Source organism: Podarcis pityusensis (assembly GCF_964106645.2).
Source record: "Podarcis pityusensis genome assembly, chromosome: 5".
Lineage (NCBI taxonomy): Eukaryota > Metazoa > Chordata > Lepidosauria > Squamata > Lacertidae > Podarcis > Podarcis pityusensis.
The window spans coordinates 59,151,569-59,177,980 of NC_138032.1; the positions used below are offsets into that span (position 1 = coordinate 59,151,569).

At 40.1% G+C, this 26,412-nt stretch overlaps 1 protein-coding gene and 1 long non-coding RNA gene across 10 annotated transcripts in view; both read left to right on the forward strand.

Annotated features, from left to right (window-relative positions):
• MGMT (O-6-methylguanine-DNA methyltransferase) overlaps window positions 1-7,734 on the forward strand; it is a 171,061-nt gene extending 163,327 nt beyond the window's left edge. For all 9 annotated transcript variants that reach the window (XM_081007222.1, XM_081007220.1, XM_081007221.1 and 6 more), the window contains one exon: window positions 6,874-7,734. In XM_081007222.1, coding sequence (XP_080863348.1) covers window positions 6,874-7,005 — 132 coding nt within the window. In that variant the 3' untranslated portion in view covers window positions 7,006-7,734. The remainder of the gene's footprint in view (window positions 1-6,873) is intronic.
• A 12,173-nt stretch (window positions 7,735-19,907) lies between these two features.
• Window positions 19,908-25,013, forward strand: LOC308477995. Its single transcript, XR_013986794.1, has 2 exons — window positions 19,908-21,081; window positions 24,633-25,013. It is a non-coding gene; the product is annotated as an uncharacterized lncRNA (long non-coding RNA).
• The last annotated feature ends 1,399 nt before the right edge of the window (window positions 25,014-26,412 follow it).

Below are 26,412 nucleotides of genomic sequence, written 5' to 3' on the forward strand. Positions count from 1 at the left end.
GAAATAACCAACATGTGAGGATACAGTGTTAATATTTTTTAAAGTTATTCTTATTTTTACTTCAAGCAATGTGCAAAAACAAAATAGAACACACAAAAATCCAAACCTACCAAAAGCCTCTGCAATAGTTTCTGGGAAAGGAAGAAATATAAGGAAGATTTTTTTCCAAATAAAAACGAACCCCCGGGAAGCACACTTCTTCTGACATCACAGCCTTGGTTTGGTTTTTGAGACATATTAACTATCCTGAGATACTTAAGAATAGGTTGTTTCAGTTCTACTTCTTTTCAGCCTTCGTATGAAAATGATTTACTGTTTTTATAGCCTTTTTGTCAGACGACCCATTCTGTATTTCTGTTTCTTTAATGCATTATGCTTTGATCATATTATTGTTCTTGTTTTAATTGAGATTTTGCACACAGCATAGATACAATTTTATATGAAATTACAGAACAGGATAGAAATTAAATAAATAAATAAATAAATAAATAAATAAATAAGAAAGCACGTACCTTAGGATATAAAATTCCCCCCCAACACATTTGTTTTTGCATTTTTTATGGGTTAAACCCATCTATTCCCCACAATAGTCTGCTTTCCAACAATAGAATGGTGCCAAAATCAGCTAGTTCTCACGCCCTGCCCATTACCCCACCCCTATAAATCCCGCGTCTAGTTTCCTGAGATTCAGGGTATACAGTGTTAGAAAAATCTCTTTTTTTTGTTTTTGTTTTTATGACCCTGCACACTCAATGTGTAGCAGCCTTGCCACACTTAACACCAATATCCATAAGGGCATATTCAATTCATATACAGATTGTTCAACCCAAGCCAAAATTAAAGCATCATAAAAGTTGATGCCAATGTCGCTAGATTCCTGACTGCCACTTCAATATACCCTCCAACATACAAGTGCATTTGTTTTATGTTATATGCGAGAGCAGCTTGCTATAATGAAAAGGGGAGCAAGTGTCGAGGGTAAGTCAGTGGCATGAGATTTGGAAGCTGACATAGCCTGATTAAGATTTTTAGAAATATTTCAAAACAGAGCACCGAAGGAGCTTGTATGGTATCAAGTTTATTAACGCAGATGAAATAGTCACGTATTGTTTGTGAGATCTATTGCAACTAGTTTCCGCTTCACAATTTTCAAGATGTTTTTTGTGTACTTCCAACCAGCAGGTCTCAATATTCCGTTTTTTAATATTCCGTGCCAGATACCATCTTTAAAACAAGTGGTGCTACCATGTTTGTAAATGCTCAAAAATTTAATATACTCATCTTGTGGAATGCAGATATATTTCAAGATGAGCTCCATCTTCTCTGTAAAAATGCTATAATTTGTGCACATTGGCTGAATGCTGAAAATGACTTGTAACTTGTAAATGATGGTATGCAATTTACAAAACAATATGCCCCAAGGTGAGGGTATGGTTTATATAAATTTGACCTTTACAAAAGTTTTGTAGTAGCAAAAGCAAAAAAAAACCCTCAAGAGTCTGACCAAATCAGCCAATTAAAAATTTCACCAAATAAATAATCAGTTTAAAAGCCATTGATAGTGTAAGACATTGGGATGTTTGCAATATATGGAAGGAAAAAGAGTCTCGTGCTTGGGCAGTGCACTTCCTGCCCCTGTACTACAGATCCTAAACATACATTTGCACACACAAAAAAGTCACAAGTCAGTGTAGCTATTCAAAATCTTTTTTAAAAAAATGTGTTCAGCTTATGCTGACAATTCAATATGAGGACAAGTTCCTTCCTTAAAAGTTTTGTGGCTCAAATCTTATGCTCTCTCCACACCCCCAACTTTTACAATTTAACATAACTGGTATGCTAATATGCTAGTATGAGAAAAGCAAATTTTCCTGGCACTTGCTGAAATCCTAATACATGTTACTAATTAATTCATTATATGTTGTTTCCGTTTGTCTTATTTTAGTTTGTTTATTTACTTCATGTGTTCATTGACTGATGAATTGATTTATACAATTTATATCCTGCACAGTAAATTTAATTCCTAGGGCAGCTAACAATGTCATAAGAAACAATGGAAAAACTACTACTAATAATAATAATAATAGCTACCACAACAAAATGGCACACAGGTATACATTCAGATGGACTGTAGAATCTAAACTGCTCTAAGCTAAAAATTCTAACACCAGGCATTCTTAAAAGCCTGGGGAAACTAAAATCTTTTCACCTGATGCCTTAACAGTAAAGTGGGCACCAAGCCTGTCTTTGCTCAAGACAGAATTCCAAAGGCCATGAACCACTGTTGACTAGGAATTACGGTAAGTCCCATTGAACTGAAGACTTACTTCTAAGTAAACATGAGCTCTTAAAAGGTTTTTCTTTTTTTAAAACAAACACCTAACTACACATTCTTCGCAACAAACATTGGTTGCTCGTTGCCTAATTACCGTATCTCTGTCTTGCTCTACTTACTAAGCTTCCTGATTGGCTCATCACGTTACTTCCTGTTTTTAGTGTCCCCACTCTCCAAACGAGATAAGATCTTCTCAGATAAACTAAAAAATTTACCTGGGAATTCTACCATTCCCCAGGAATGTTTAAAGCAAGAGGTTAAGCATGCAAAGTAGAACTATCAGAATGTGCCTGGTGAAAAGGAGAAGGAAGAAAGACTAACTAACTATCCCCCACCCAGTTTAAGGAGGAAGCCTCTGTTCTCATCACAGTGAGGCATAAAGTTTCACCTGTCTAAGAGCGGTGCAGAAATAGGCAACTAGGTGCCCTTCCATCAGTCCCAGCCAGCATGGCTGGTAGTCAAGTAAGATGAAAGGTGTAGTCCAAAATGTTTAGAGGGTACCATGTTAGCCAGTCTAGAGTCCAAAACACAAGCCCTCCACCCCTCAGCACTGAGACCTGCTTCCTCTGACAGTCGATATCGAGAGTCTCAAGTCAGGATGTTAACTTGTCATTTGGTAATTGCAAGACTGGGTACCTCGGTCCGTGTTGCCTGCGATCCCACTGGGTCTTGGCACATGTGGAAAGTTCTCCAGCCAGCTAGTGAAAGAGGCTTTCACTGGTTGGAGTGGACAACAGGTCACCCACATGGCCACCCATTTGTTCTTTTGCTGTGGTCAGAAAGCACTTATGGTCCTTGGTGAAGTCAGCCCACAACAGGTGGTCTAGTTCAGGCTTATTCAGTAATGTTATCAGTGCCTGGATCACTTGAGTGCATCTTGGTGGAAGATTTCCAGTTCTCTGTGCTGATGATTGGCAAGTATACCTGACCCTTTCTTACCGCATTTAGATGGTAGCCTTGAAAGTTACCTGGGATGTGGGGGCTTAAAAGGATACTCACATAGCAGATATCAGTTTAGAATGCACCTTTATTGTATGGAAGGTCATTTGGTACTAAACTTCCTTTCTAACAGAGGACATTGGCCACATCCATTTCAGTTATTCCAGAAGCAGGTATAAGAAGTTCTCTACAAGTCTAATTTTATGGATCACAGTTGCCAAATACGTTTTGTAAGACAAATGTAATATTGGTTCTGATTGTACTGTGGCAGAAGAACTCACGGTGATGTTCCCAAATTTGTGAACATAGCTACTGCAAAAAGCTCTTATATCAGCTTTGCACCTCATATTGCTTTGTGTGATCTGCCCATAATGTCTGCCATTCTATTTCTCATTTCTTACCCACCATTTCCCCTCATTTGACTTTCTAAGCTTCTTTTGTAGGGAGGGAGATCGTTTTCACTGTGGAAATCAAGAACAATATTTTCAGGAAGAGCTGGAGTCAGCTGAAAAACATGCTCTGTATGTTCCAAAAGACAGAATTTGGCAATACAAGAGGAAGCTCATTTAGGGCTGCCTAGTGAGAGTCGTTAACAAATCCACTAATAAGTTATGGGGATTGGAGTCACATTTACTCTGCTACTTGATTTGAAAAGTAGTTATCATGAGAACCAGGCTGTTTTTGTGCTGACTCTGATATAATACACCTGTTAAACCTTCTGATGCTGGGATTGAGAATTTTTACATGTGGTGTACTAAATATGTGCAACAAAACACAGCAGTGGGGTAGCAAACACTGTTCTTGTTCTGCTAATCTATGCTTTCATATAAGCTTTATTGGGGCAGAATTCTCCAATTTTCGTGGAATTGGTTGCCTTTGATTATTGGATCAGCTTTTTGTTATGCTTGTGGGGAGGAGGGAGGAATTTGGCAGCCTTTTCTGGTCCTGGGTTCATTAATTTCCACAAGGGAGAGGCCAGTTTTACAACACTCACAGCTTTCTCAGTAACTATTCTCTATCAGTACTTCAGGGCCCAGCTATATGCACATGGTTCTTGTCCACGTCTTGAGGGTACCATCCACACCAGCAATGGCACTCCTAATGGAGGTCTCACTCATGTAATCAAAGATCCAAATAATTGTCATTTTTACCCATTACCAATGTAACAAGGAAACAGTTGTGTACCGGTTGTTGGCATCCATCTGCCTCAACAGACAATAGAGTGTGCCTCCAGGGGAGGGCTGAAATCAAACTACAGCATTAGCAGCACCAAAGTGACATCCATGTGTGTATGGAGGGCCTAGGCTACTCAGACGAGAATACCCCCCCCCCCCACCACCACCTCTTGGCCTCGCTGATGTGATCCAAAGGAAAGCAGAGTAGTACATTTGGCACCAGCTTGGCTGCAGGAGTTGCCTGAAGGAGGCACACAAGGCCTCATCCCCCCCCCCCGGAGTCTTAGGAATCCCCCCCCCCCCCCCAGATTAGTGTAGGGCTTGCTCCTTAGCCTTTTCTTCTTCTAAATATATCCTGCAAGGCAGTGGAGGTTTAGAAGCCGAACTTTCCTTCTCCTAAATGGGATACCCAACCAGGTTGATGAGTCCCATCTGCCCCTTGAGCAGCAGTAATCATGCTAAAAAGGTAGTGTGTACATTTTGCAGACGTGATCCAAAATGTGTATTAACTAATGGGAACAGAATCCTAGCACACTCTTTCAAGTAGAAGAAAAGAGAGTGTTTTTATTTTAAAAAAATCATGACAATTATTTCTTCCTCCTTGGTTGTGTCCACATTCATTGTGTGATTTAGAACTCTGAAGCATGATGTTGTAGTGAACAGGCATTATATTGAATGGGCCAAATTGCAAACTCATGTTACATCTGAAATTACTGCACCTTGGGTTTTAATCTAATTTTCAAAAAATTATGAGCATCGGTAATGCTGTTTGATAAAACAATCTTCCACTAATACAGTGGGTTACATACTCATAAATTTGTTAAAGTTTCTCCTTTACCATAGATTTACTATCGGTAGTATGTTAGCTGCTGTACAGAAGAAACATGTTTCCTGAACAGAAGGTATGCAATAAGTATGTGGCAAGAACAAGAATAACAGGCAAGAGTAAAGTGATAATGGTACTTAGAATAAGCTTGATTTTATAAAGATGCTACTTAGTACAGTGGTACCTCTGGTTACGTACTTTATTCGTTCCAGAGGTCTGTTCTTAACCTGAAACTGTTCTTAACCTGAAGCACCACTTTAGCTAATGGGGCCTCCCACTGCCGCCGCCATGCGATTTCTGTTCTCATCCAGAAGCAAAGTTCTTAACCTGAGGTACTATTTCTGGGTTAGTGGAGTCTGTAACCTGAAGCGTATGTAACCTGAAGCGTATGTAACCTGAAGCGTATGTAACCCGAGGTACCACTCTAGATGAGTCTTTGGATCATAGAGGTGGAAATGGGAGGAGGGAACAAACAGGCTATTTGTGGGCCAATCAAATTAAGTCTGAGAAAAACTAGGACAAGAAACCCAGACAGGACTGGAGAACAAACCTTAAATGTGTAAGGACTAAGTTGTGGAGCTGTCAACATATGTCTTTCCGGCAACTTCATTATACAGTTTTGGTGGATGCATTCACCAAAACTGTATAATGAAGTTTCCTGAAACACTTACGTTTCTATGTGGTTGGCCACTGTGAGAACAGGAAGCCAGATGAACATTTTGTCTGATCCAACAGGGCTCTTCTTGTGTTCTTAGTAGAAAGACCTGAGAATAGCTTAGGCTTAAGTCTTGGAGAAGACCTTCCAAGGCTGAAAGTGTCATGGCCGTTTTTGTCTCTCCTAGCTGAGTTTGTCTAATTGCCTTTTAAATTCACTGGCCATAATATATTGTGGCAGAGTGTTCCATATTTTTACGCAGCATGTGAAGTGCTTTCTTTTGTCTGTCCGAAATATGCTGCCAATCTGTTTTATTGGATGACCTCAAGTTCTAGTACTGTGGAACAAGAAAAGGGGGACTTTCCCCACAGTATGTGTTACTATATAAACCTCTGCCACCCCCCTATCTTTTTTTCTAAACACACAAGCCCCAGACCACCCAGTCTTTCCTCATAAGGAGAGTGCTCCAAATCCTAAACCATTTTGCTTGCTGTTTCCTGCATCTTTTCCAGCTCTTTGATTTGATTTGACTTTTAAGGTGAGGCAACTCCATGTTCTCTTGCAGTTGCGGCAATGGGCAGTTATTGGACTTCCACTGAAGTGAATGGGCAATTCTTAAAACATATAGGATCACTCTCTTGCGCAAGAAATCAGTGCACTCTTGACTATTTCCTTTCTCTGCCTGACTGAAAAAAGGAACACACACACACACACACACACACACACACACACACGCATTGCTTGGTACCCATGAATGCTTTTCCCTGTTTGCTCCATCAATAAGTCTAACCTCACTGACCTGCAAGTGGGCACTGCTGGATAAAATTTATGCAAATAAGAGGATAATAATAGTTGACCACAGGAAGGGCATTTTCAAATGGGAAGGGTGAAAAAATATTTCAGGAGCATCATTTTCCTTTGTGTATTTGTGTGTCTTTTTCAGGTCCCTATTATAATACCGTGCCACAGAGTGATTTGCAGCAGTGGACAGACTGGCAACTACACAGGAGGAAGTCATCTGAAAGAGTGGCTTTTGTCACATGAGAAGCTTCAGAAGGAAAAGTTAGCATATTGATGCAGTTCAGGCACAGCTGTTATTCAGCCAAAACACATAACCAAAGATACTTGGCTTATAACAAGCTTTCAGAACACACAGTAGAATTCAGGAAAATGGTAAATATTTGAGTGACATATAAATATAATACAACATCCGAAGCGAAATGTGTGGTGGCACTACTATATTAAAAAAGCTGAATATGTCCTAAGGGATACAGCTTGTATGGCCTTTCTTGTTTTTACATTTTACAGCAGAATGAGTACAGCGGACTGTGCCTGTTGTGCATGTATTTTGTTCCCATCTCTAGTGCTGTTTTGTTCTATTTTTAATGTCCATTAAAGCAAGGATAAGGGAGTGGGAGGGGCATGGCAAATGTTAGATGCAACTGCCCCTCTAAGGAAGCATCTGGCTCGCAGAGGGGACAGCCGGGAATCCACAGCCATCGCGTGTATTCGGAGAGCCAAATTAAATGCATAAGCTTCAACACACACCTCCCCCTGTTCCTGCCTGGATTTGTATTTGTCCAAATTGAAAAGCTTGTACCTCTGCCAGGCTTGGTGCCCAAGATTCTCCTGTTTTCTTTGATGTTTGAACTGTTGAAATGATGTTTTACGTAAACAGTTGTTAATGAAACGCACTGAAAACCCATTCAAAAGGAAACGGCTATTGAATTGCCTATTCACAGCTTTTCTTTTCAGATCATTGTAGATGGCTTAAAAAGATATGAATAAAAATATTTTGTCTCCATTAGCATTGCTTGATGTAGGCAGAAAAAACAGATGCTGGAAAGCAGTTTAATGACAAAACAAATATTTTTATAAAAATTATGCTGCTGTGTTAGTTACCTTTTGCCATAATTTAGAAGTATATTTTTTAAAAAAAAATATTTCATATCAACAGCGCTTCTGGTTTTTTCTTAGCATTTGCTTTTTAAAATTTTTTCACATAGGTTATACAGTACTCGGGATTATAAAAAGCAAGAGCTATGCATTATATTAAACATATAATGCTATCCAGAAAAAATATAGTCAGCCAAAGGACACTGAAACTAAACTTTCTGGTTATTTAAAAAGAACTCAATGTAAGTAAAATATTACAAACCACCAGAAACTCAAATTTTCATTGAGGGAATCATAAATAGTAACACAGTAATACTGATTTTTATATTTTTATCACATTCTTATATATACGTTGCTTTAGAAGGCTGATTGCTAACAAAAATTATTGTGTTAGGTTACTCCATTAATGTTGTGTTACTGAGATGTTAAGAATTACTTTATTAAAACCTGTTATGCATGTGCAAGTTGTCTATGTATATAAATATAATACAGTATATGATATACGGAGAAAATAAACTATACCCTACTGTACAATATAAGGCTGTATTTTATCAAGGGTTTCTGGTGGCAATATAAACCATGAAAGGAAGGCTCAAGTGGTTTGTACATGTCAGCAAGAGCCCAAGATAAAAATATAGCCTTATAATATGTATAGTTTGAGTGTATTCTTTTCCCCCCTCCATATGTGAATACCAACCAAAGGAAATCACAAACTTTCACCTTTCTTGCAGATATTTCCATTCCAGGTATTTCTTTCTAATAGACACTTACTTGCCCATCTCAAAATATAATTCATTCATCCTGTGAAGAATGTACCACTGTTTACTACTGCTGCTATTTAGCATACGTTTAGTTTCAGCTGTATGCTGGGGACATGGAAGGTATAAATAGAGGTGTTCAGGGAATAACAGACTCAAACTGTAAAGCATTTTTAGACTAGATTACCAGACTCCAGTTTTACATTCAGAGCATTTCAGTCAGTCAGGGGGGGGGGGAAACTTTATGTGAGGCCTTTTCCTTGAGTGTCCTCAGAGTACTTCAACTAATGGGAATCCCAGTGGAATAATTAGGTCTCCCTCTGGCTTGCATGCATTGTGTGTCAGAATCTAAAAACCCGACCATCCTCTGACAGATTGATGATATCTTTGCAATATCAGGTGTTTCCTATGGTCTGCTCTTTGCGATTTTAAAACCGAGGATCAGGTTTTCGTACACCGCTCATGTATACATTTTTACATTTCCCTAACATAGCAGCTTATCTAGTATAACATTCTGCTGTGGAAAATACAGCTGCTTTGTGGAGAGAGTGAGCCTTACCTGATGTGCACACAGTATGTAGAAGTAACATGTTCTGTTACAATTTTGTCTGGCACAGCAAAAGCATTACTCAGGAAACCATTTTTCTCTTTGAAGAGGGGTGGGGGGAGTGGAAGTCAATTTAGACACAAAACAATAGCCCGAAAGTATTGCCGGGGGGGGGGGGAGGAAGCATTTCTGGAAAATAACAGAAATTCATTCGCTGCAAAAGGCAGAGGTTTTGCCGTCTGACTAACATATTTTCATGAGCTGGCATCTCCTATGTTTATTTTTGTGTGTTGTAGGCCAAGCTGCTTATTCTTTTGTCGGCGTATGTTTCCAACAGAGGGCACTATAACTCAGAAGAATTTAGATTCGTGTGTTTTACAATGTGTTTAGGAGATGCTCATTCACTACTTTTTTTCCCTGCTGTTTAAGAATGAATTTGAAAATGAACAGCCAAGCTGAAATCTCTGAGCTGCCTTATTTGCCGTGCTTCAGACTGTCTGCCTCAGGAATTAGCTGTCTAGAAGTATTACAGGCCTGCAATCTTCATCCCATGTACGTATTGTGAAAGGTGCTGTAGTTACATAGTAAGATGAAGAATGGCCTTCCTTTTGCCAGTGATTTCCGAGATTGCTAATGATGCCCAAACTACAACCTGGCGTGACCACTAATGAAGAGGGCTGTGATAGTAGAACCTCTAGGGGGTTCTCATAGAAAAATAAATGAGTCCATGCTGCTGCTTATGTGTGATCTTAGCATTCTTTCTACGTGCTGATAATGCTCGTGCTCTTGTATGATGTCTCAATAAGTGCGTAGTATCTTTAATTTGGCGTGACTGCTCCTCACCATAACGAAATACTTAGCAGAACACAACCAAGAATTTAGCAGGCGACAAAATGGCATTTAATGCACCTTCGTTATCTTTGGCCGTGCAAGGACCTGAACTGAGCACATAACAGCCTCGTACACCACTGTGTTGTAATAGTAGCAACACAACCGGAACAGAAACACTGGCATTTTTTTCTGGCCTCCCCCTGTGGTGAGTTTGCTGGTATAAAACCCGTTGTTTGTCTCTGGGGGTTTTCTCTGTCCTGTCATAAGTCTTGATATATACCCTGAGGTTTCCTACTGAGGAACGCAGCGATGGCAGCATGGTTCAAGCTGGCATTGTCTTATGTGGCTTTAACTACAACTCCAAGAAGAAACCCAGGAAGGAAACACAGTCACTTGGAATAGTCATGTGCTATGTGCTACAACCCTCTAGCCTAGTTAGAGGGTCACAGCACAGTTTATGAAAATATATATGTAAACTTGGTTGTATTTTTTAAAAAAAATACCCCAAAAATGAATTAAAGAAAACTCTGGAAACAAGAGAGCTATGTTCCTTTTACTTGGAATTGGGTTCCACTGACCTATCAAGTTTCCTTCCATTCAGCCTTGCAGTGCTTTGAACTGCTGACATTGAGACACTGTGCAGCCAGGCACGACAGCTGGCTCGGCAGCATCTAATACCAACACATGCTGTTTTAGCCCATTTCCAGAGACTAAGATAATGAAAGATTCAAAAATAATATTTGTTTTGGTGGAACTACATTTATAATGAAATAGATGCCCTTGACCAAGGAAGAAGCTGGATTTTGCAATGGGTCATTTACCCACTTCCCTCTGTTCAGCTCATAGAAAATGTGTGTCACATAAAAACTAAACCATGTGGAAATGTGGCCATGGTTTTTTGGCCAAGAATATAGTCACCCTGTATCAAACTTCCCTGCAGGGTTGTTTGGGAGACAAAAGATGGCTCTGGGCTAATATGTTACATGATAGATTTTTTTCCATGTCCGACAAAAGGAATTTGCAAGTCAGAATTTGTAAGCGCCTCAAAATTCATGCAATCGGCATCCGTCCCAGAGCTCATGATGCAGTGAAATGCGCATGATGCAGTAACCTTGCTGAATCTAAGCAGGTGAAACCACCTGGCAGCCCATTGAGCACTGCCCTCAGCTACACAATGGAAGAAAAGTCGGATATAAACATGGTATGTATCTCTGTTCAAACTTTCAGCCAATTACACTCGCGAAAGCACTTTTTGGATTTAGACCTAGATCTTGTTTTCTCTTTCTGTTTTATATTAAGTAGTTTGGTGTCAGATGTGGAGCAACTCAGAATATGACCCATAGTATTTCTATTTAACTCAACGCAAGTGGAGGGTGAGATACCTAATTTTAATCCCTTTTTCACTTCTGTTTGATATAACCTTTTAATTTGCCTAGGTAAGAGTCATGCAGTACTCCAAGCAATATTATTACTGTCAATATGATAAAGTTATAGACATACTAAAAAATGAAGAGTACATTCGAACTACGTTTCCCTATAAATATCATGGATCATTACTTTTCATAGTGTTTTTTACACAACGTTTTGACAAATGCTAACTTGCCATAATTTTAGATTGTGCCAGATGTAATACTCATTTGTGTTTTTAATATTTATTCCTGATTTTTACTTTCCAGGTACATACTGTTAAAGGGAATAATTGGGGGGCTTGTTCCCCACCTTTACTATAAGAATAAAACCCATTAAAAAGAGATTGCTTGAAGTACAGAAATACAAAGGGAGGCCTATAAGATTTATGTACTATTTCATGAATAATCGCACCGTAAAAATCTTACAGGAATGTAAAAATCCTTGAATTACAATCAGGTTTAATTGTAATTCCTGCTATATTCTTGGTGAAATTAATCGAATTGTATTTCCTCCGTCTTCTCTCTCTTCCATCCAATTCTATAGGCCCTTTTTCCTGCTTGACTAAAACCGACTTTAAAAACTGGAAAATATTACTGAGAGCACTTTCTGTTGCTGTCAAAGTGGCAAGATGTTTCAGTAACATTGATGTGCAGATTGGTCATACAGCTTCATAGCTTGTCAAAAGGCTGTGCTATTTTTGTTCCAAATAACATACATAGTGTATGGGTAATAAATAAATACATTTAATACAGCACATGGGGGGGGACAGGCCCCCAAATTATTCCCTTTATATTGGGGGGAGTAGAATTACGCTGGAGGAACCCCCAAAAGGCAGGCTCTCCTCCATTTTTCCCCCTGATAGATTTTAAAGTCCCAAGCAATCATTTGGTTCCTGCATTTCCTTTTGCTTTCCTCCTTCTTGTTTTTTAAATAAGGAACAAACATTCTAATAGCACAAATGCATTGTAGGATGTTTAATTGTGTTTGCCTTTGTGCATGTTGTAATGATATCCCCCCAACCCCCACTCTGTTGGAAAGCTTTTGATTTAGAAGTTGGTATTTAAGAAGCTGAAGTTAACATCAATTTTATTCTTTATCAGCTTTGGAGACATTAAGGTTTAAAATGAGCTCTGCGCTGAATGCTGATCCAGACCAGCCTCTGGTCTGTGTGAAGTTATGTGTAGGTGGCAGTTAAAAGCTGGAGGCCAAGAACTGGAGAAATTGCAGGTACCAATGTGTCTTTAAGTGACTAAAGGCTGTAGTCCAAAGTCTTCTGGACGAACTGGCACCAGCTGCAGACAGATGGGAAATGTCTGGGCTCCATCACCTTCAAGTCTGTCCCGACAAGGATCTATATATTAGGGTTGGCGAGTGGATAAAGAAGTCAGCAATGGTAGCTGTGTGGTAAGGTGAAAATTGACGTGAGCACCATAGACTGACAGTGCTTTTGATTGATGAAAGGATATTGTTAACAAGCCTTTAAAGTTTCTCATTAATGCTTCCACCACCCCCCACCCACTGAAGCCCCAAAGGAGGGGGGAGGGCTTCATGCAGACCTTTAAATAGATTGCATAGTTTGTGTTATTTAAATACCTTGTTAAATTATTTTATTTAATGCTGCATGTTTGCTTACCATACACTGAATAGCATAGAACCGAGCTATGTGAACAAAACTTGAAGTACCCTAGTCCTTTTTAGATGCTGCATGTTAAATAATGGAATATGCTGAACTTGCATCTTCAGCATAGGAATTTACACAGTAGGCTTACACCAGAGACCGTCACCATTAGTAGCTGCAGTGTGGCAGCATCACCCAAAGCTGTTGAATGTTGCATTATAAATAGAGAAGGGGTCAGAGTGTTGATGGGCTTGGGGACTGCTCACCTAGGTGATAGCTTTGCAGCCTTTTTGCCAGAGTGGGACCGTATACGTGGTGTGACTTGACGTTGGCTGGTATTTGGTAGTGGCATTGCATGTGTCATGACTGGCAGACTAGAGGCAAGATGGAACGTGATCATGCACAGCAAGTCTGCATGTGGCTCAGCCTGTGCGAGGTGCGCACAGCTCTATAGGAGCAGGTTGCCACCTTATAGGTTGTTTAGGTCACTTGACTAGAAGGTGGTATTGCAGCATATCAGGGTCGTTTTCAGTGTTGGAAGAAAGGATGCCAGAAACTTCCTCCCCGGCAATGAAGCACTTGTGACGCACTGCGAGAATTTCCAGCTCAAGACCTTGGTGCTTTACAACATGCATAATGGATACCGCTGCATGGGATTCAACTACAGCTATGAGTGGAGACAGATGACAACGTGGTAAATACAAGGACATTTCTTCAGTGGTCTGGTTCACATGACATGGGTAATCCAAATGATTGCAAGCTCCTTTACTTCTATTGCAGGCCACTTTACTCCTCCCCAGTCTGTAATCTGGGCTACAGCTCATGCTAAGCAAGAAGAGAGTTCAATCATGAGCGTAGGTTAAGTTATTAATAACAAACTTGGTGTAGTTTAGTGTGAAGGAGTAAAAAAGAATAGGGGGAGCAATGTTAGTGTGATCTATCCAAGAGCCCAAATGTCCATGCAGTCTCTGTAAACCATGGTTGGGTTTACCATATCATACAATCCAGGGCAATAGAGAATAGTTTACTACTTGGTTAGTTGGTCAAATTGGCCTTTGTTATCCCAAGGCACGCTCTAATGTTTCAGTGATGCTTATTACCATGAATATTATATTTTAAGACTGCCCAAATTAAATTGCAGGTGCGTAGAAATGTCTGATTCTGATTCATAACCAGTATTATTGATCACAATGTGCACAAAACACAGAAGAATGACAGCCCCTGACCAGGAAGCTCCCCTGGCCATAGAGAAGATAAGGTAGAATGGAAATCTCAAATGCTGATGGGGACTATAGTATAGCAACATCTAGAGGGCCTAAGATATCTCATCCCTGCTTTAAATATTGACTGCCTTCAGAATGTGAGCCACAAACTCAAGGTCCAGGTGGTATAGAACTTTCTTATGTTGCTAATCACTGTTTATCCAAGCTTCCAGGCACCTGTGGGTTAACCGACAGTCTCTTTCTACTCACACAAGTCTAGCCATACCTCCTTGATTTTTGTGGGATGGCTGGACATCTCCCTTGGCTACCCATAGCTTCGGATACATGGATGAAGAAACCTTCTCTTGAACATGAGAAGAAACCTGCTGAATCAGACCAAAGGCCCATCTAGTCCAGCATTCTGCTCTCACGGCAGTCAATCTGATGCCCATAGAAGCCCACAAGCAGGTCCTGAGCACAACAGCACTTTGCCCCACTCGAGTTTCCCAGCAACTGGTATTCAAAGGTTTCCAATGCCGGAGGTGGTATGTAGCCATCATGACTAGTAACCGTTGATAGGTTACATTCATCTATACTCCTTTTAAACCCAGCAAATTTAGGAAGGGGCGCTATAGATTGTTAAGAATATAACACAACTATATTATGTTAAAAGGTTCAACTAGACGAACCTGTCTGGGTTATTGGCATTAAAAGGAGGCAATCAAATGCCTAATGCAGACTGCCTAATGAGCATGCTCACTATCCATGAAACATTGGGAAGAAAAAGCTGGAGGCAGGGGTAGAATGCTGCGCTTTGGGGAATCAACAAACACACTCCTGTTAGGTGATATGATATACTGCAGTATTTTGTTGCAGGTCCCACTTGTGTTTCTTGGCTGTTAAGCCTGGGTATCTACTCTTGACATGATGCTAAGTGGAAGTTCATTTTACTTTTATGTTCTTGCCTAATCAGTTGATTATACTACAGATGAGATATTCTCTTTATATGTGGATGGTTCTGAAACTTGGGAGAGTAACAACTCAATAAATCTTGCATAGATATCTGATCCAGTATAATTAATGCTGATGAGTAATCTCAAAGTGCTGCTGCCTTGAGGTAAACAAAATGGAGCGTTAGGTGGTCCTTAGCTCTTGCTATGCAGGGTGTCTTATGATAGGTTTAGCAGCAGTGGTAAAGATGGCGTAATCCCATTTCTGTTCTGGTTTAACACTGACCAATGGGGATGCTGAACAAACAAGGAACACACATTGATTTGAAAGACTAACGGTATAGGTAACCTCTTCTTGTCTTTAATGCTGTGCTGAAATAGACCCTCCTATTTCTCAAAAGTTTTCTTACCCTGCAAATGTGAGGTTTCGGTTTTTCTGCCTTTTTCTTAGAGCACTGTATTTTCCCCTTATAATTTTGGTGCTTGCCTTATTGTTGCAAGGTGACTGAGCGGGGTTTTTTCTCTCTCTCTCTTTCTTTCTTTGTTTCTTTCTTTCTTTCTCTCTTTCTTTTTCTCTTGGGCATTTCTCCAGTGCTTTGCAGGCTCCTTGGCTGCCTGTACATCCCAATTTGAAAAAGTCCTATGCAAGAAGTTACCTTATTCCACCTTCCCCTGAGCTTGAAGCATGGGAGCCAGGCTCCTGAGTTCCAAAAAAATCATTACACCTACTGATTTTGCTTTCTAAGGGAAGTTTTAACTAAAAATAAAGGGGGGACCCCTATTTGAAAACACACACAGCCCAGCTGCCAGGTACTCAGTAGGCAGAGTCTGTACATGTAGAGAAATGATTTGTAAAATGAAAAAAGGGCATTCCTGGGCCACCAGGAAAGTTAGGTTAGCACAACAAAATCCCTGCACCCCATCCATGAAAATCTCAAATGTATCTCACCTAACTTATCAGCACAGCACTAGTTTTCATATATCAGCACAGCACTAGTTTTCATAGAAGACGCATCAATCTATTTTCCCAGAATGACAGAGGCTGAGTCAGTTGTGCAAGTGTTGGTCATCTAGAAACGCAGCTGTAGACAGCTCTCCTTTTAGCCATGATAGGCAGTAAAAAATAACAGTTTTCTTTTCCCTATCTAGTTATGCTTATATGGAAATCACCATCATTTCCTATGCCCTGTGTTTTAAAGATGTAAGCTTGAATAGTAAGGAAACCAATAATGCTCAATCATTTTTAGTAATGCTTAGAAATCATTTTGGTTTTCTTTAATATATGATTAAACACATAAATTGACTACAAAATACTGCTCGTTCATATATCACATATTCAGGACATCTTCCTGGAAGAAACTTGCAACTTGTAGCAGAATTAGAGATATTTTTGGATGAGAGTCTGGAGTTTATTCTTTTCGGTGGAAAACATTAGGGAATTGTTTTATATTAAGGCACAGCAAGGTGGAAAACTTGAAAAATTGAAGACATAAATGTGTAGACCACATCATCAATTCACATGAATTCATAGTGGTGGTGGCTGAAATTCTTAATCTTGTTTACCTGGCTCAAATGTGGAATAATTTTGTTCAAGCAACTGGAGAACTGGAGAACGTATGATGTTAAGATAGCAGAACAAACCCATAATTGAAGCTTCATAATTGAAGCTACTGAAACAAGTTGTCTAGACAAAACTGATGGTGTGTGATCAGAGGCTGAACAAAAAAATTACACTGTTTTAGCCAAGGATAGTGTTTCATAAACAGACGTTCAAAATATTATCTAAGAAAAGTCATGATAGGACTGTTTCCTAGATCTGAGGACACAGGAGTGAAGGTCACGAAATATTCATTGTCTGGTATATCAGTGATTCTGGAAATTTAAAGATTTTTTAAATACATTTTTTGAAATCTATTCCACCGCACTATTCTCAGCTCTGTACCAGATGTTTTGTGAAAAAAGAAAAGAAGAATTGAACGTTTAGTTTTAGTCTTGGAACATTGTAGTATTTTTTAAATATTTCTCTAGAGCCACTGGACACTTAGGATACAATACTGATCTGTTAAAATGACAGCCACAGACTTCCAATTGGATGTTGGAAGTCTCATTATGCTAAACGAGAAACTTGGACATTTTGCAATCCTGGGTGTGGATTCCAGTTTAATGCCAGTAGATATCCTTGCTTTCTTTCCTTTTATATCAACTGTTGCATAAAGTATACAGAGGAAGACAGGCTTGGGCTTCTGTTGTCCCTAACATTTCACTGCAACAATATGACCATAAATAAATAAATAAAGTTCTGAAGGACCCCCAGAATGACTGTTTGACTGTTTGGTGGCAGTAGTGAACATGCTGAATACTTTTCAGTTCTACCAACCAATAGAATTAGTTTTCTTTTATTTCTTGTAAAGGAAAACAAGTGTGGTTGGGTTTTTTGCTTTGGTTCTTTTTTTGTATCTGCACATGCTGCATTGTGAGATGCTGGAATGGTGTGAGACATTCTTTATATGGTCACTTGACTGATGGCTATAACCTCACCTGCCACTCTCTGAAATGATCCACTGCCTAAACAGATAGCACAGTTGTAGTAAGGCTGGGAATGGAGTCAATCTGCCTGAGGCTGCTCTCCAGATAGAATCCACGCAGACACCTGAGATGGCCTTTCTATCCAAACGAAATGCCGAACGAATTGCTCATTTGTCTAAAGACCTTTCTATCATTACTATCCTCAGCATGACATGGCCTAATACTTTGGTTTAAAATATTGGTCGTTAGCTGCAGGTTTTTTATTTTATTTTATGAGATTCCACAATGTCTTTTGTTGAGAGACTGAGCTGGCGCACAGCTTGAATGTAAAAATATCTTTACTACATTAATGGGGAGAAGGAAGAGTCTCATTCTATTTTCCCATCTTTCTTTCTCATTGTGAGATTTGTGCCAGGGTGACAAAGAGACCACCTATCCACCTATCTCTGCATGCCAGATATATTTGTTGTATGTTTTTAAACCTTCAAATACAGTGGTACCTTGGGATGTGAACAGGATCCGTTCTGGAGCCCCGTTCGCATCCTGAATGGAACGTAAGATGTGACGGCACGACTGCGCGTGCACGGGTTGCGTTTGGCCGCTTCCGCGCATGTGCGTGACATCATTTTGAGCGTCTGCACATGTGCGAGCGGCGAAACCCGGAAGTAACGCGCTCCGTTACTTCTGGGTTGCCGCGGAACACAACCTGAAAACGCTCAACCTGAAGCACATTCAACCCGAGGTATGACTGTAATCTAATATTGCGGGGGGGGGCACACACCACAATCAGTTCTCTGGATTTCTGAGATTTGGGGGACATCTATGAAAATCCAGAAAATATTTGAAATATCTTGGATATTTTTAAAAAGCAGCCAGGATAGGCTGAGGGAGGATAATGACTATAAGAAAAGGAACTGGAAAGGTATCTCAGCAATGCAGGTAAGTAGGCAGGCCTCATTTACATTCTTGCAGTATTTGGTATATGGGTTGGTAGGAAACATGGGCACCCATCAGCATTAATAAAAACCACCAGGTGCTATAAACAGGTTAGGAAATAATTTAATCTTAAAGTGACATGGAAACTAAAATATTGATTACCTGAGAGAGTTTTATTTCTGGAAGTATATTTTCTTGTTTGTGCGTTATGTCCAGTCCCATGGTGGGAAATCTAAATAAATGCACAGCCCATAATAGAGATGTAGTGGGGTGGGTGGCCTTTGTGTCAGTCACTATCTCTCAGCCTAACTTACCTCACCTGGTGTTTATGAGAAAATATTAGGTACACTGTCCTGAGCTCCTTGGAGAAAGGGCAGAATAAAAATAGAAGGCTATAATATCTGTCTCTATCCTATTTATTTGTGTGTTTTTTGATAAAATTCATATCTTAAGGGACAAAAACTTCTAACAGACCTTCTGGATCAGGCCAGTCTAGTCCAGGGCTCTGTTCTCACAGTGGCGAACCAGATGCCTATGGCACTTGGGCAAGCACAAATCCTTGTGCTAATGGAACATGTGCATTGGATACCACCCAGAATATTTATTGCCTACATACTCTTGCAGGCCACAGTGATGAATTTGGACAGCTGCAGGCCTGTAAAGGCAAGCTTCCTTCATTCTCTCTACAACAGCAACCTCCATAGTAGACAAGAGAGCAAGGGTGGAGAATAATCCTTCACTGCTCTATCCACCAGTAAGGCCATTGCTGCTACTGGAGGAAAGGCACTTCTAGCCACAGAAGTCACTTGGGTCATCAATGACAATGATGTATCACCTCCATAAGCTACATTCCTGTTCCTTTAGGAGGAGTGCAACCCTGTCTAGGATAAGCAACAGGATTTACCGACCCAGAGAACCTCCACCTTCCCAGGGTATACACTCAGTTTACTGGTTCTCACCATCCCACTCTCAATAAAGGCCACCCACCAGGATGACTAAGGCTGATTTGGAGCCAAAACCAGGCCTAAACCCAGACTGACAGATCCAGATAATCTCTGTAATTCAATAACACTTGCAGTTATTCTGCCACCACCCTCCCCATTACCTTCACCCCCAAAGGGGTTTGTGTGGCTAATAGTTGCTGCACATCACTGGGTCCTAGATGAGCTTTTTAAGGAGTGCCTGCGACACTGCATGCCCTGCTCATTCTCAGAACCTAGTCAGAGGCCTCACCAACCACAAGAAGACGTTGGAATACCCCATAGAGGAAAGCCTATGGTGCTTTAGTCTATTGTCTAAAAAAAAAAAATCATTTCAAAATTATTTTAATATTGGCATGAGTTGTTGTTTTGTTATCATTGCTGGACTAACAGGAAGATTTTGATAGGCTGGTTTAGGAAACATTATATGGGCTCTCCTTAGATCATACCTAAAGGGCAGTGCATTGGCAGATATTAAGGTAACTGGGAGTTTCTGGCCCCTTGGTGCTGACCCAAATTGTATACAAGACAGTCACTGCATTTGTCTGAGTGGTTTGTGTGAGCAGCTCAGTCAGAGAAGAACCTGAGGAAGCAGAAGAAAAGCTGGAATCACTGAAAGCTAATGCTGTGAGAGCCAGCCAGGAGAGGAAGACTCCAGGCAGGGTGGTTCTCCAGGATAGCTTCTGGCCAGAGGGGCAGCAGAAGGCAGCCTCAGTAAGCAAGGAGACATCAGATGGAGGCAACTGTGTGACATCTTCCTGGCAGTGTCCTGATTCTCAAGTTGCCTGACCAGAAGCAAGACTTCAGGGGAAGTTGAAGCAAGACTGTCAAGAATTTGAGAGCCCATTGTAAGTTATCGCTGAGAGATTAGGTTGAACCATGCACTTATCTGGCCTGAGGGAGACCTTCAAGCCTTGTCCCTCTGTGCCTTTCCAGGAAAGCTAACTGGGGTGGAGTTATGCGAAAGGTAACTGGCGACCAGGATTTTAATTAGGAAAGTGAATTTAGACAAGGATGTAACAGCTTCCTTAAGGAAACACTGCACAATTCATGTAAGCAACTAATAAAGCATATTGTATGTAAATAAAAATAAATGCATTTGCTTTATCTAGTAAATAATTTTCTGTGTGTGCACATCCCATATCCATAGCCTAATAGCCCGCTACTATATTGTTGGTGGTATAAAGGGGAATGTTTTATTAAAGTCTTGTGGTGGTAGCAGAATTAGAAGGAAATATAGACTTGTGACATAATCGTTATTTTATATGCCATTTAGTGCCCAAATAGACTTCCAAGCTGTCTACAAGTATCAAAAACCCAGATACATGTGGGGTGCTTGTACTGAAGCAAAATCCTATTTTTTTCTGCAGTCGCAAAACCAAGCGTAAAACTGGATTGAAATGATCTTAGAAAATCTTCCTCCAAGAATCCTTGGAACTGAGACACCACTGTACGCTCAACTACCTTGCTCAAAAATGACAAATCTGAATCTGGCTGGTAATTATCCAGTATGGTGGGATGCCGGGAGGGTTTCTTCAATAAAGGTCTTGCAACAGCCATCTTAAGGTTAGATGGAACTATATCATCCTCTAGGAAGGCATTTATCATCCTCCTATGGCTTTTTGCTGAATGAATCTGTTAGTCTTAATAAACCCCACAAGACTCTCTTTGTTAGTGGTTATCAGGTGGTAAAAGGCGGGATGTCTGCAAATATTTCAAAGATGCAGTCCAGAATAAGAGAGGCATAGTGATGTCAGGGTACTCCATCAGAAAGCAGGCTGGTTGGTGCCTAACTGTACTCCTTTTGCAATGGAACCAGATTTGCATGGCAGCTGATTCTGTGATGCAACTTCCCAGGTTTATAACTATTTTCACCAACACTGTAGCAAGCCTCCCTCTTTCCACCCCCACCCCCACCTTATTGTAATCACTTAATTCAAGGAAAGCTGCTTCCCTTATTCACACATTCCACACTAACTGGCAGTGGTCTCCAGGAATTCAGAAAGCCTTCTCCTAAGCCCAACCTGTAGATGGTGGAGACTGCACCTGGAACCTTCTGCATGGAAAGCAGATGTTGTACCGATGAGCTGCAACCCTTCCCTAAAATTGCAGTGCATAAATGGTGGATAATATTTTAAATAAATAAATTTAGGTCTACAGATAGTATTTCTTTTCCCAATGACTCATGGCTGAGTCCTGAACAAAGATGGGTCTGTGCTCACCATTGTGTTTGTGTAACTGAAAAGGAACTGGGCAAGGGGCCACAGCACAGTGGTACATCAATACTTTTCCTGCAGAAATTATTAACTTCCATTCTTGGCATTTCCATGTAAAAGAATCTTAAGGCAGGTGGTGCTTGGGAATACCTTCACATAACAGCTTGGAGAGCCACTTCCAGGCAGAATAGACCATATTGGACTATATTAAGCAATGGTTTGACTTAGTCTAAAGAAAACTGCATGTGCTCATAGGCAATATAAAAAGAAACTCCTCAAGAGAACAATTTTGCCAGTGAACTTAACTGGAAATGTAATATTGTGCCTCTGCTTTTGTGTGTGGGTATGTGTTCAGTTCTACATCTGACTCAGCCTTCACTGATGCTGTGACAGAGAGCCTCTGTCTTCCAGTTTGTGCACTGATATGTACATCCGACCACCAGCAGTTGCAGACACATACAACTGTCAAGCAGCAATCAGATGGCAATGATTTTCTGTCACTGACAACATGTACTAGATTTGAACCAGTGACCTAGAGCTGAAGGGCTTTGTATCCCATTACCCACACTCCCAAGCCAGCTAGCTTCCCACCCACCCCTCACAACTAATATCTATTCTAAATAACATTCATATTTTAAGATGGGACAGGGAATAAGATATCTCTTTAAGCCATTTTAGATTAAAGTACCCCCCCCCCAAAAAATGTGTGGATTAGTTGATTAATGGATTAGTGGTTTCAGTTGCTGCCGATTTGAAAATTAAAAATATGTTCCCATAACTGTTCATGGGAGTTATGGTTGTAAATTCACATATAACCTTGAGTCTATATATTCAATAAAATATCTCCTTGACCTAGAAGAAGGTCTGGGGTGACTTGAAACTTGTATATTTTATAGGCACAAAGCAATACTTGAGATTAGTAGGCAAGAAGATTCCAAATTTCCTGTTTCTGTAGCTCACAATATTCTTCTCAAATATAGCTTAGGGTCCCTCAATTCATGATGATTTGTGCTCGTGATGCTATCAGCATGGTCACCACAACCTGACTTTCAATATTGTTTGCACCTGCACAAGTTTTGGGGGCAGCCATACTGCTTCTTTTCATTCAGTGCATATCCTGCAATTTCTTGCTGAAATCCCGTAACTTTTCACAAAGCACAAATGTTCTGGTTTATTTTTGTCCCACTTTTGCTGCGCTCTTCTGAAGAGCAGTAACATGATTGCATCTCAGAACAAGCTAAAGCAAAATAAATCCACCCCTAATTGAGTCAAGAACATGTTGCAGAATACGCCCACAACAACACCTACAGTCTGGAGGGCCCCGAATCTAACACCTTCAGGTGCATCTTCTGATTTCTGTACAGGCCTTTGTTTTCATTGGAGGCTCAGCACCATTGGAAGAGTCAAGGTAAATACGATAGATAATTTCTGATTTCTGTAGCCTCTTTCCATGGAAGGTCACAAGTTCATTTCACAGTCCGCTCCAAATTGCATGACTGGAGGCTGCTAATTGGGTGGAGCGATCATACCGGCAAACTGGCCATGACGACAAAGGTAGTGCATGGACATTTTAAAAGGTGCTTTATCGAGACATTTCCAGCTTTTTGTTGAGAAAAGCAAACAGCAGCATAACTGATTTGGAAAGCTCGTGCTTCCAGAATTAATGCACAACCCATCTAAGCCTCCATAAAATGCTGCAGAAGACCTGTTTTTCTGTGCATGCAAGCCTAATTGTTCACTCAGTCTACTTTGGCGGAAGGCATTAAAGTTCCAACTTTCTAAATATGCAGCATGAGATTGAAGATAACATGAGTATATATGCACATGCAAATATAGATGGATCTTGCTAAGTACACAGCCTATAAAATATGTAGTATAAGATCACTCATTTATTTAGAGATGCTTTTTACTTTGGATAAGAAATGACACAAATCTAAATATTACAATCCAAAGTAATGTGTAATTGTCTGTACGTTATAGCTGCAACACTTTACTTTTGATAGAAGAGAGATGGCAGTTGCACTTTAATTTTAAGCAAATTGATCCCAGATGCAATGTTGTTTTGCCTACCCGGGGATGTGAGTAGGTAAAACAAATACCATTGGTCTATAATTGAAGAATGTTGCAACATCATCTATACTTCTGTTACCTGCATTTCCCTCAAGCCCTCCAAAAAGTCAGTTTTGTCCCCAATATGCTTGTACACCTTTATTTCCCAAGGATGGTTCTCCCTGAAAGAAAACAATTTATCTGTTGAACTGCTAGACATGCAAACAGATCATGAAAACCAACCATTGCCAGGCAAAAGCAAATCCAGAATCAAACAAGACTTTCTAGAGAAATTACTCTTGTTTTAAAATCCTTATGAGCAGTTGCCTGTTAGAAGAAGCCCTCAATTACATCATGAATGATGCTAAATTATGCTATCATTTTGCAATGCCAAAAAAGCTCAAGGCAAATATCCATGCAGAATAATCTTCTTCTTTCTTTTTCTTCCTATTCTATGCAACAATAATGGAGACCAGGCATGGATAACGCGCATTGCTTTTTCCATTTGTACTTAATGAAAATAGGTCTGGATTAACCATGCCTAAAGAACGAGCATAGAAACAGACATGGTAGTTGTGAGAAGAAAAGCAAAGATGTTAGCTTAATTTTAGCTTTTTTTCTAACATGAAACCATACGCAATTAAAACAAAAACAGGCAATGCAGCAAAAGTAGTTTCGCCCATTCTAGACACAAAGGGGAGTAGCAAAAAAAAAAAAAAAAAAAAAAAGGTACCATGGGTTTTATGAAATAATGCATATACTGCTGTTATTTTAATACGATAGGTAATACTTTGGCCACCTCATGAGAAGAGAAGACTCCCTGGAAAAGACCCTGATGTTGGGAAAGATTGAGGGCACAAGGAGATGACAGAGGATGAGATGGTTGGACAGTGTTCTCGAAGCTACTAACATGAGTTTGACCAAACTGCAGGAGGCAGTGGAAGACAGGAGTGCCTGGTGTGCTCTGGTCCATGGGCTCACGAAGAGTTGGACACAACTAAATGATTAAACAACAACAAGGGGGTGGGGGCTACATGCATGGGATCTCAATGAATGTGAACCCAAGGTTTATTAAACCTGAGATCTTGGGGAGGGGAGAAGAGCCGCCTTACAAAATTGCCAAATCTACTAAAACTGGCCCAGAATAAATTTTTAGCACAGTCAGCAAGTCTCTAATACTCATTTTATTTAGCCCTATGTGCTACCAAGGTGAATAACAGAACATGCTCCATGCCACCACCTATTATACTCTAGGAGCATGAAGTTCCATCTCTGGTCTACCTCTATTATGTCCCGTCCCAGGCCAGTGCCACTGCATAATTCCAGGTACCAGAGGGACTTTCCAGTGAGGTTGATGTGGCTTAGCAGAAACAGCATAGATCTGCACCAAAGCTATTTCAAAGCTATCTGTGAGTAAACGTTTACACTTGACTGAGAGGAGATTGCCTTCTCCAAGTACAGTTCTAATGTCTAGTAAATATCTTGAGTAGCTCATTTGAAAGGAAAAGCTCTATAATTGCACTTTTCTTATGGATTCTCAGCAGTAGAAAGCAATAGGAATTTCCTAATGCACAAACCATCCCCCCCCCCAGCCCTGGCCTCGCCCCCCCATTCATGGGTCCAATTGTGCTTGCCCACACAGGCACATAGGAGATGGAGCTTATGAACTCCATGTTGGTAGAAAACTCTGTGCACGAGCTGTGCTATGCATTCCCTGACACTGAAGGAAACCAATGAACCCCTTCCCTGCATGAAATGTTGTGTGGACAGTGGATTCCTCCAAACCTTTGGTTTGTTATGAATGTACATAACTAGTATATTGTTTGTTTGTTTTTAAAAATATAATTCTAAAACCTTTTCCAGAGTCTATATGAAAACCCTTTTTTTTTGTCACTTTCAGTGTTCCATTTTTATTTTCTGGCAATTTTTTTTACATATACAAGCTGTAACTTTTAAAATGTGGCTTCCATAAGTGTAGTTACAAAGAGGGTTTTTTTGTTTTTGTTTAGAAATCATGTGATGGATCGCACATGTACATATTATATAGCTTTGTTATAGCGGGAAATTTGCAAATCCACTCTCCAACGAGCATTTGCAACCAATGAAAGGTCTGTTTCCCTGGAATTAACCAAATCTATTGCACATATCTATAACATACATGATATAACTTGCACCTTGTCTTGTTAAACCAGTGGATTACATTGTTAAGCTGTAAATCCTATTGTCCATACCCTGAAGTCCTCACTCAGGCAGAGCTGACAAGAGAAATGTAGGGAGAGGAAGGGATTTTCTCTGTTTAAGGTGTTCCAGGACAGAGCCTACAATTAATTTTATACCTTATATACAATAAGGAATGTAGAGATTTTGTACATCATAACACAATACCGTTTTAAACAATATGTGAATAATCACAACTCTAGCCACTTAAAGATATGGCAAAGTGGGTGCTTCATAAAGTGTTGCGTTGGTTATTTTGTTCACTGCTGCTGCAGTAAAATGTGGGGGTGGTGAGAGTCTCTGTGAGCAGAGAGAGAGAGAGAAAGACAAGCATTTGCTGAGAAGA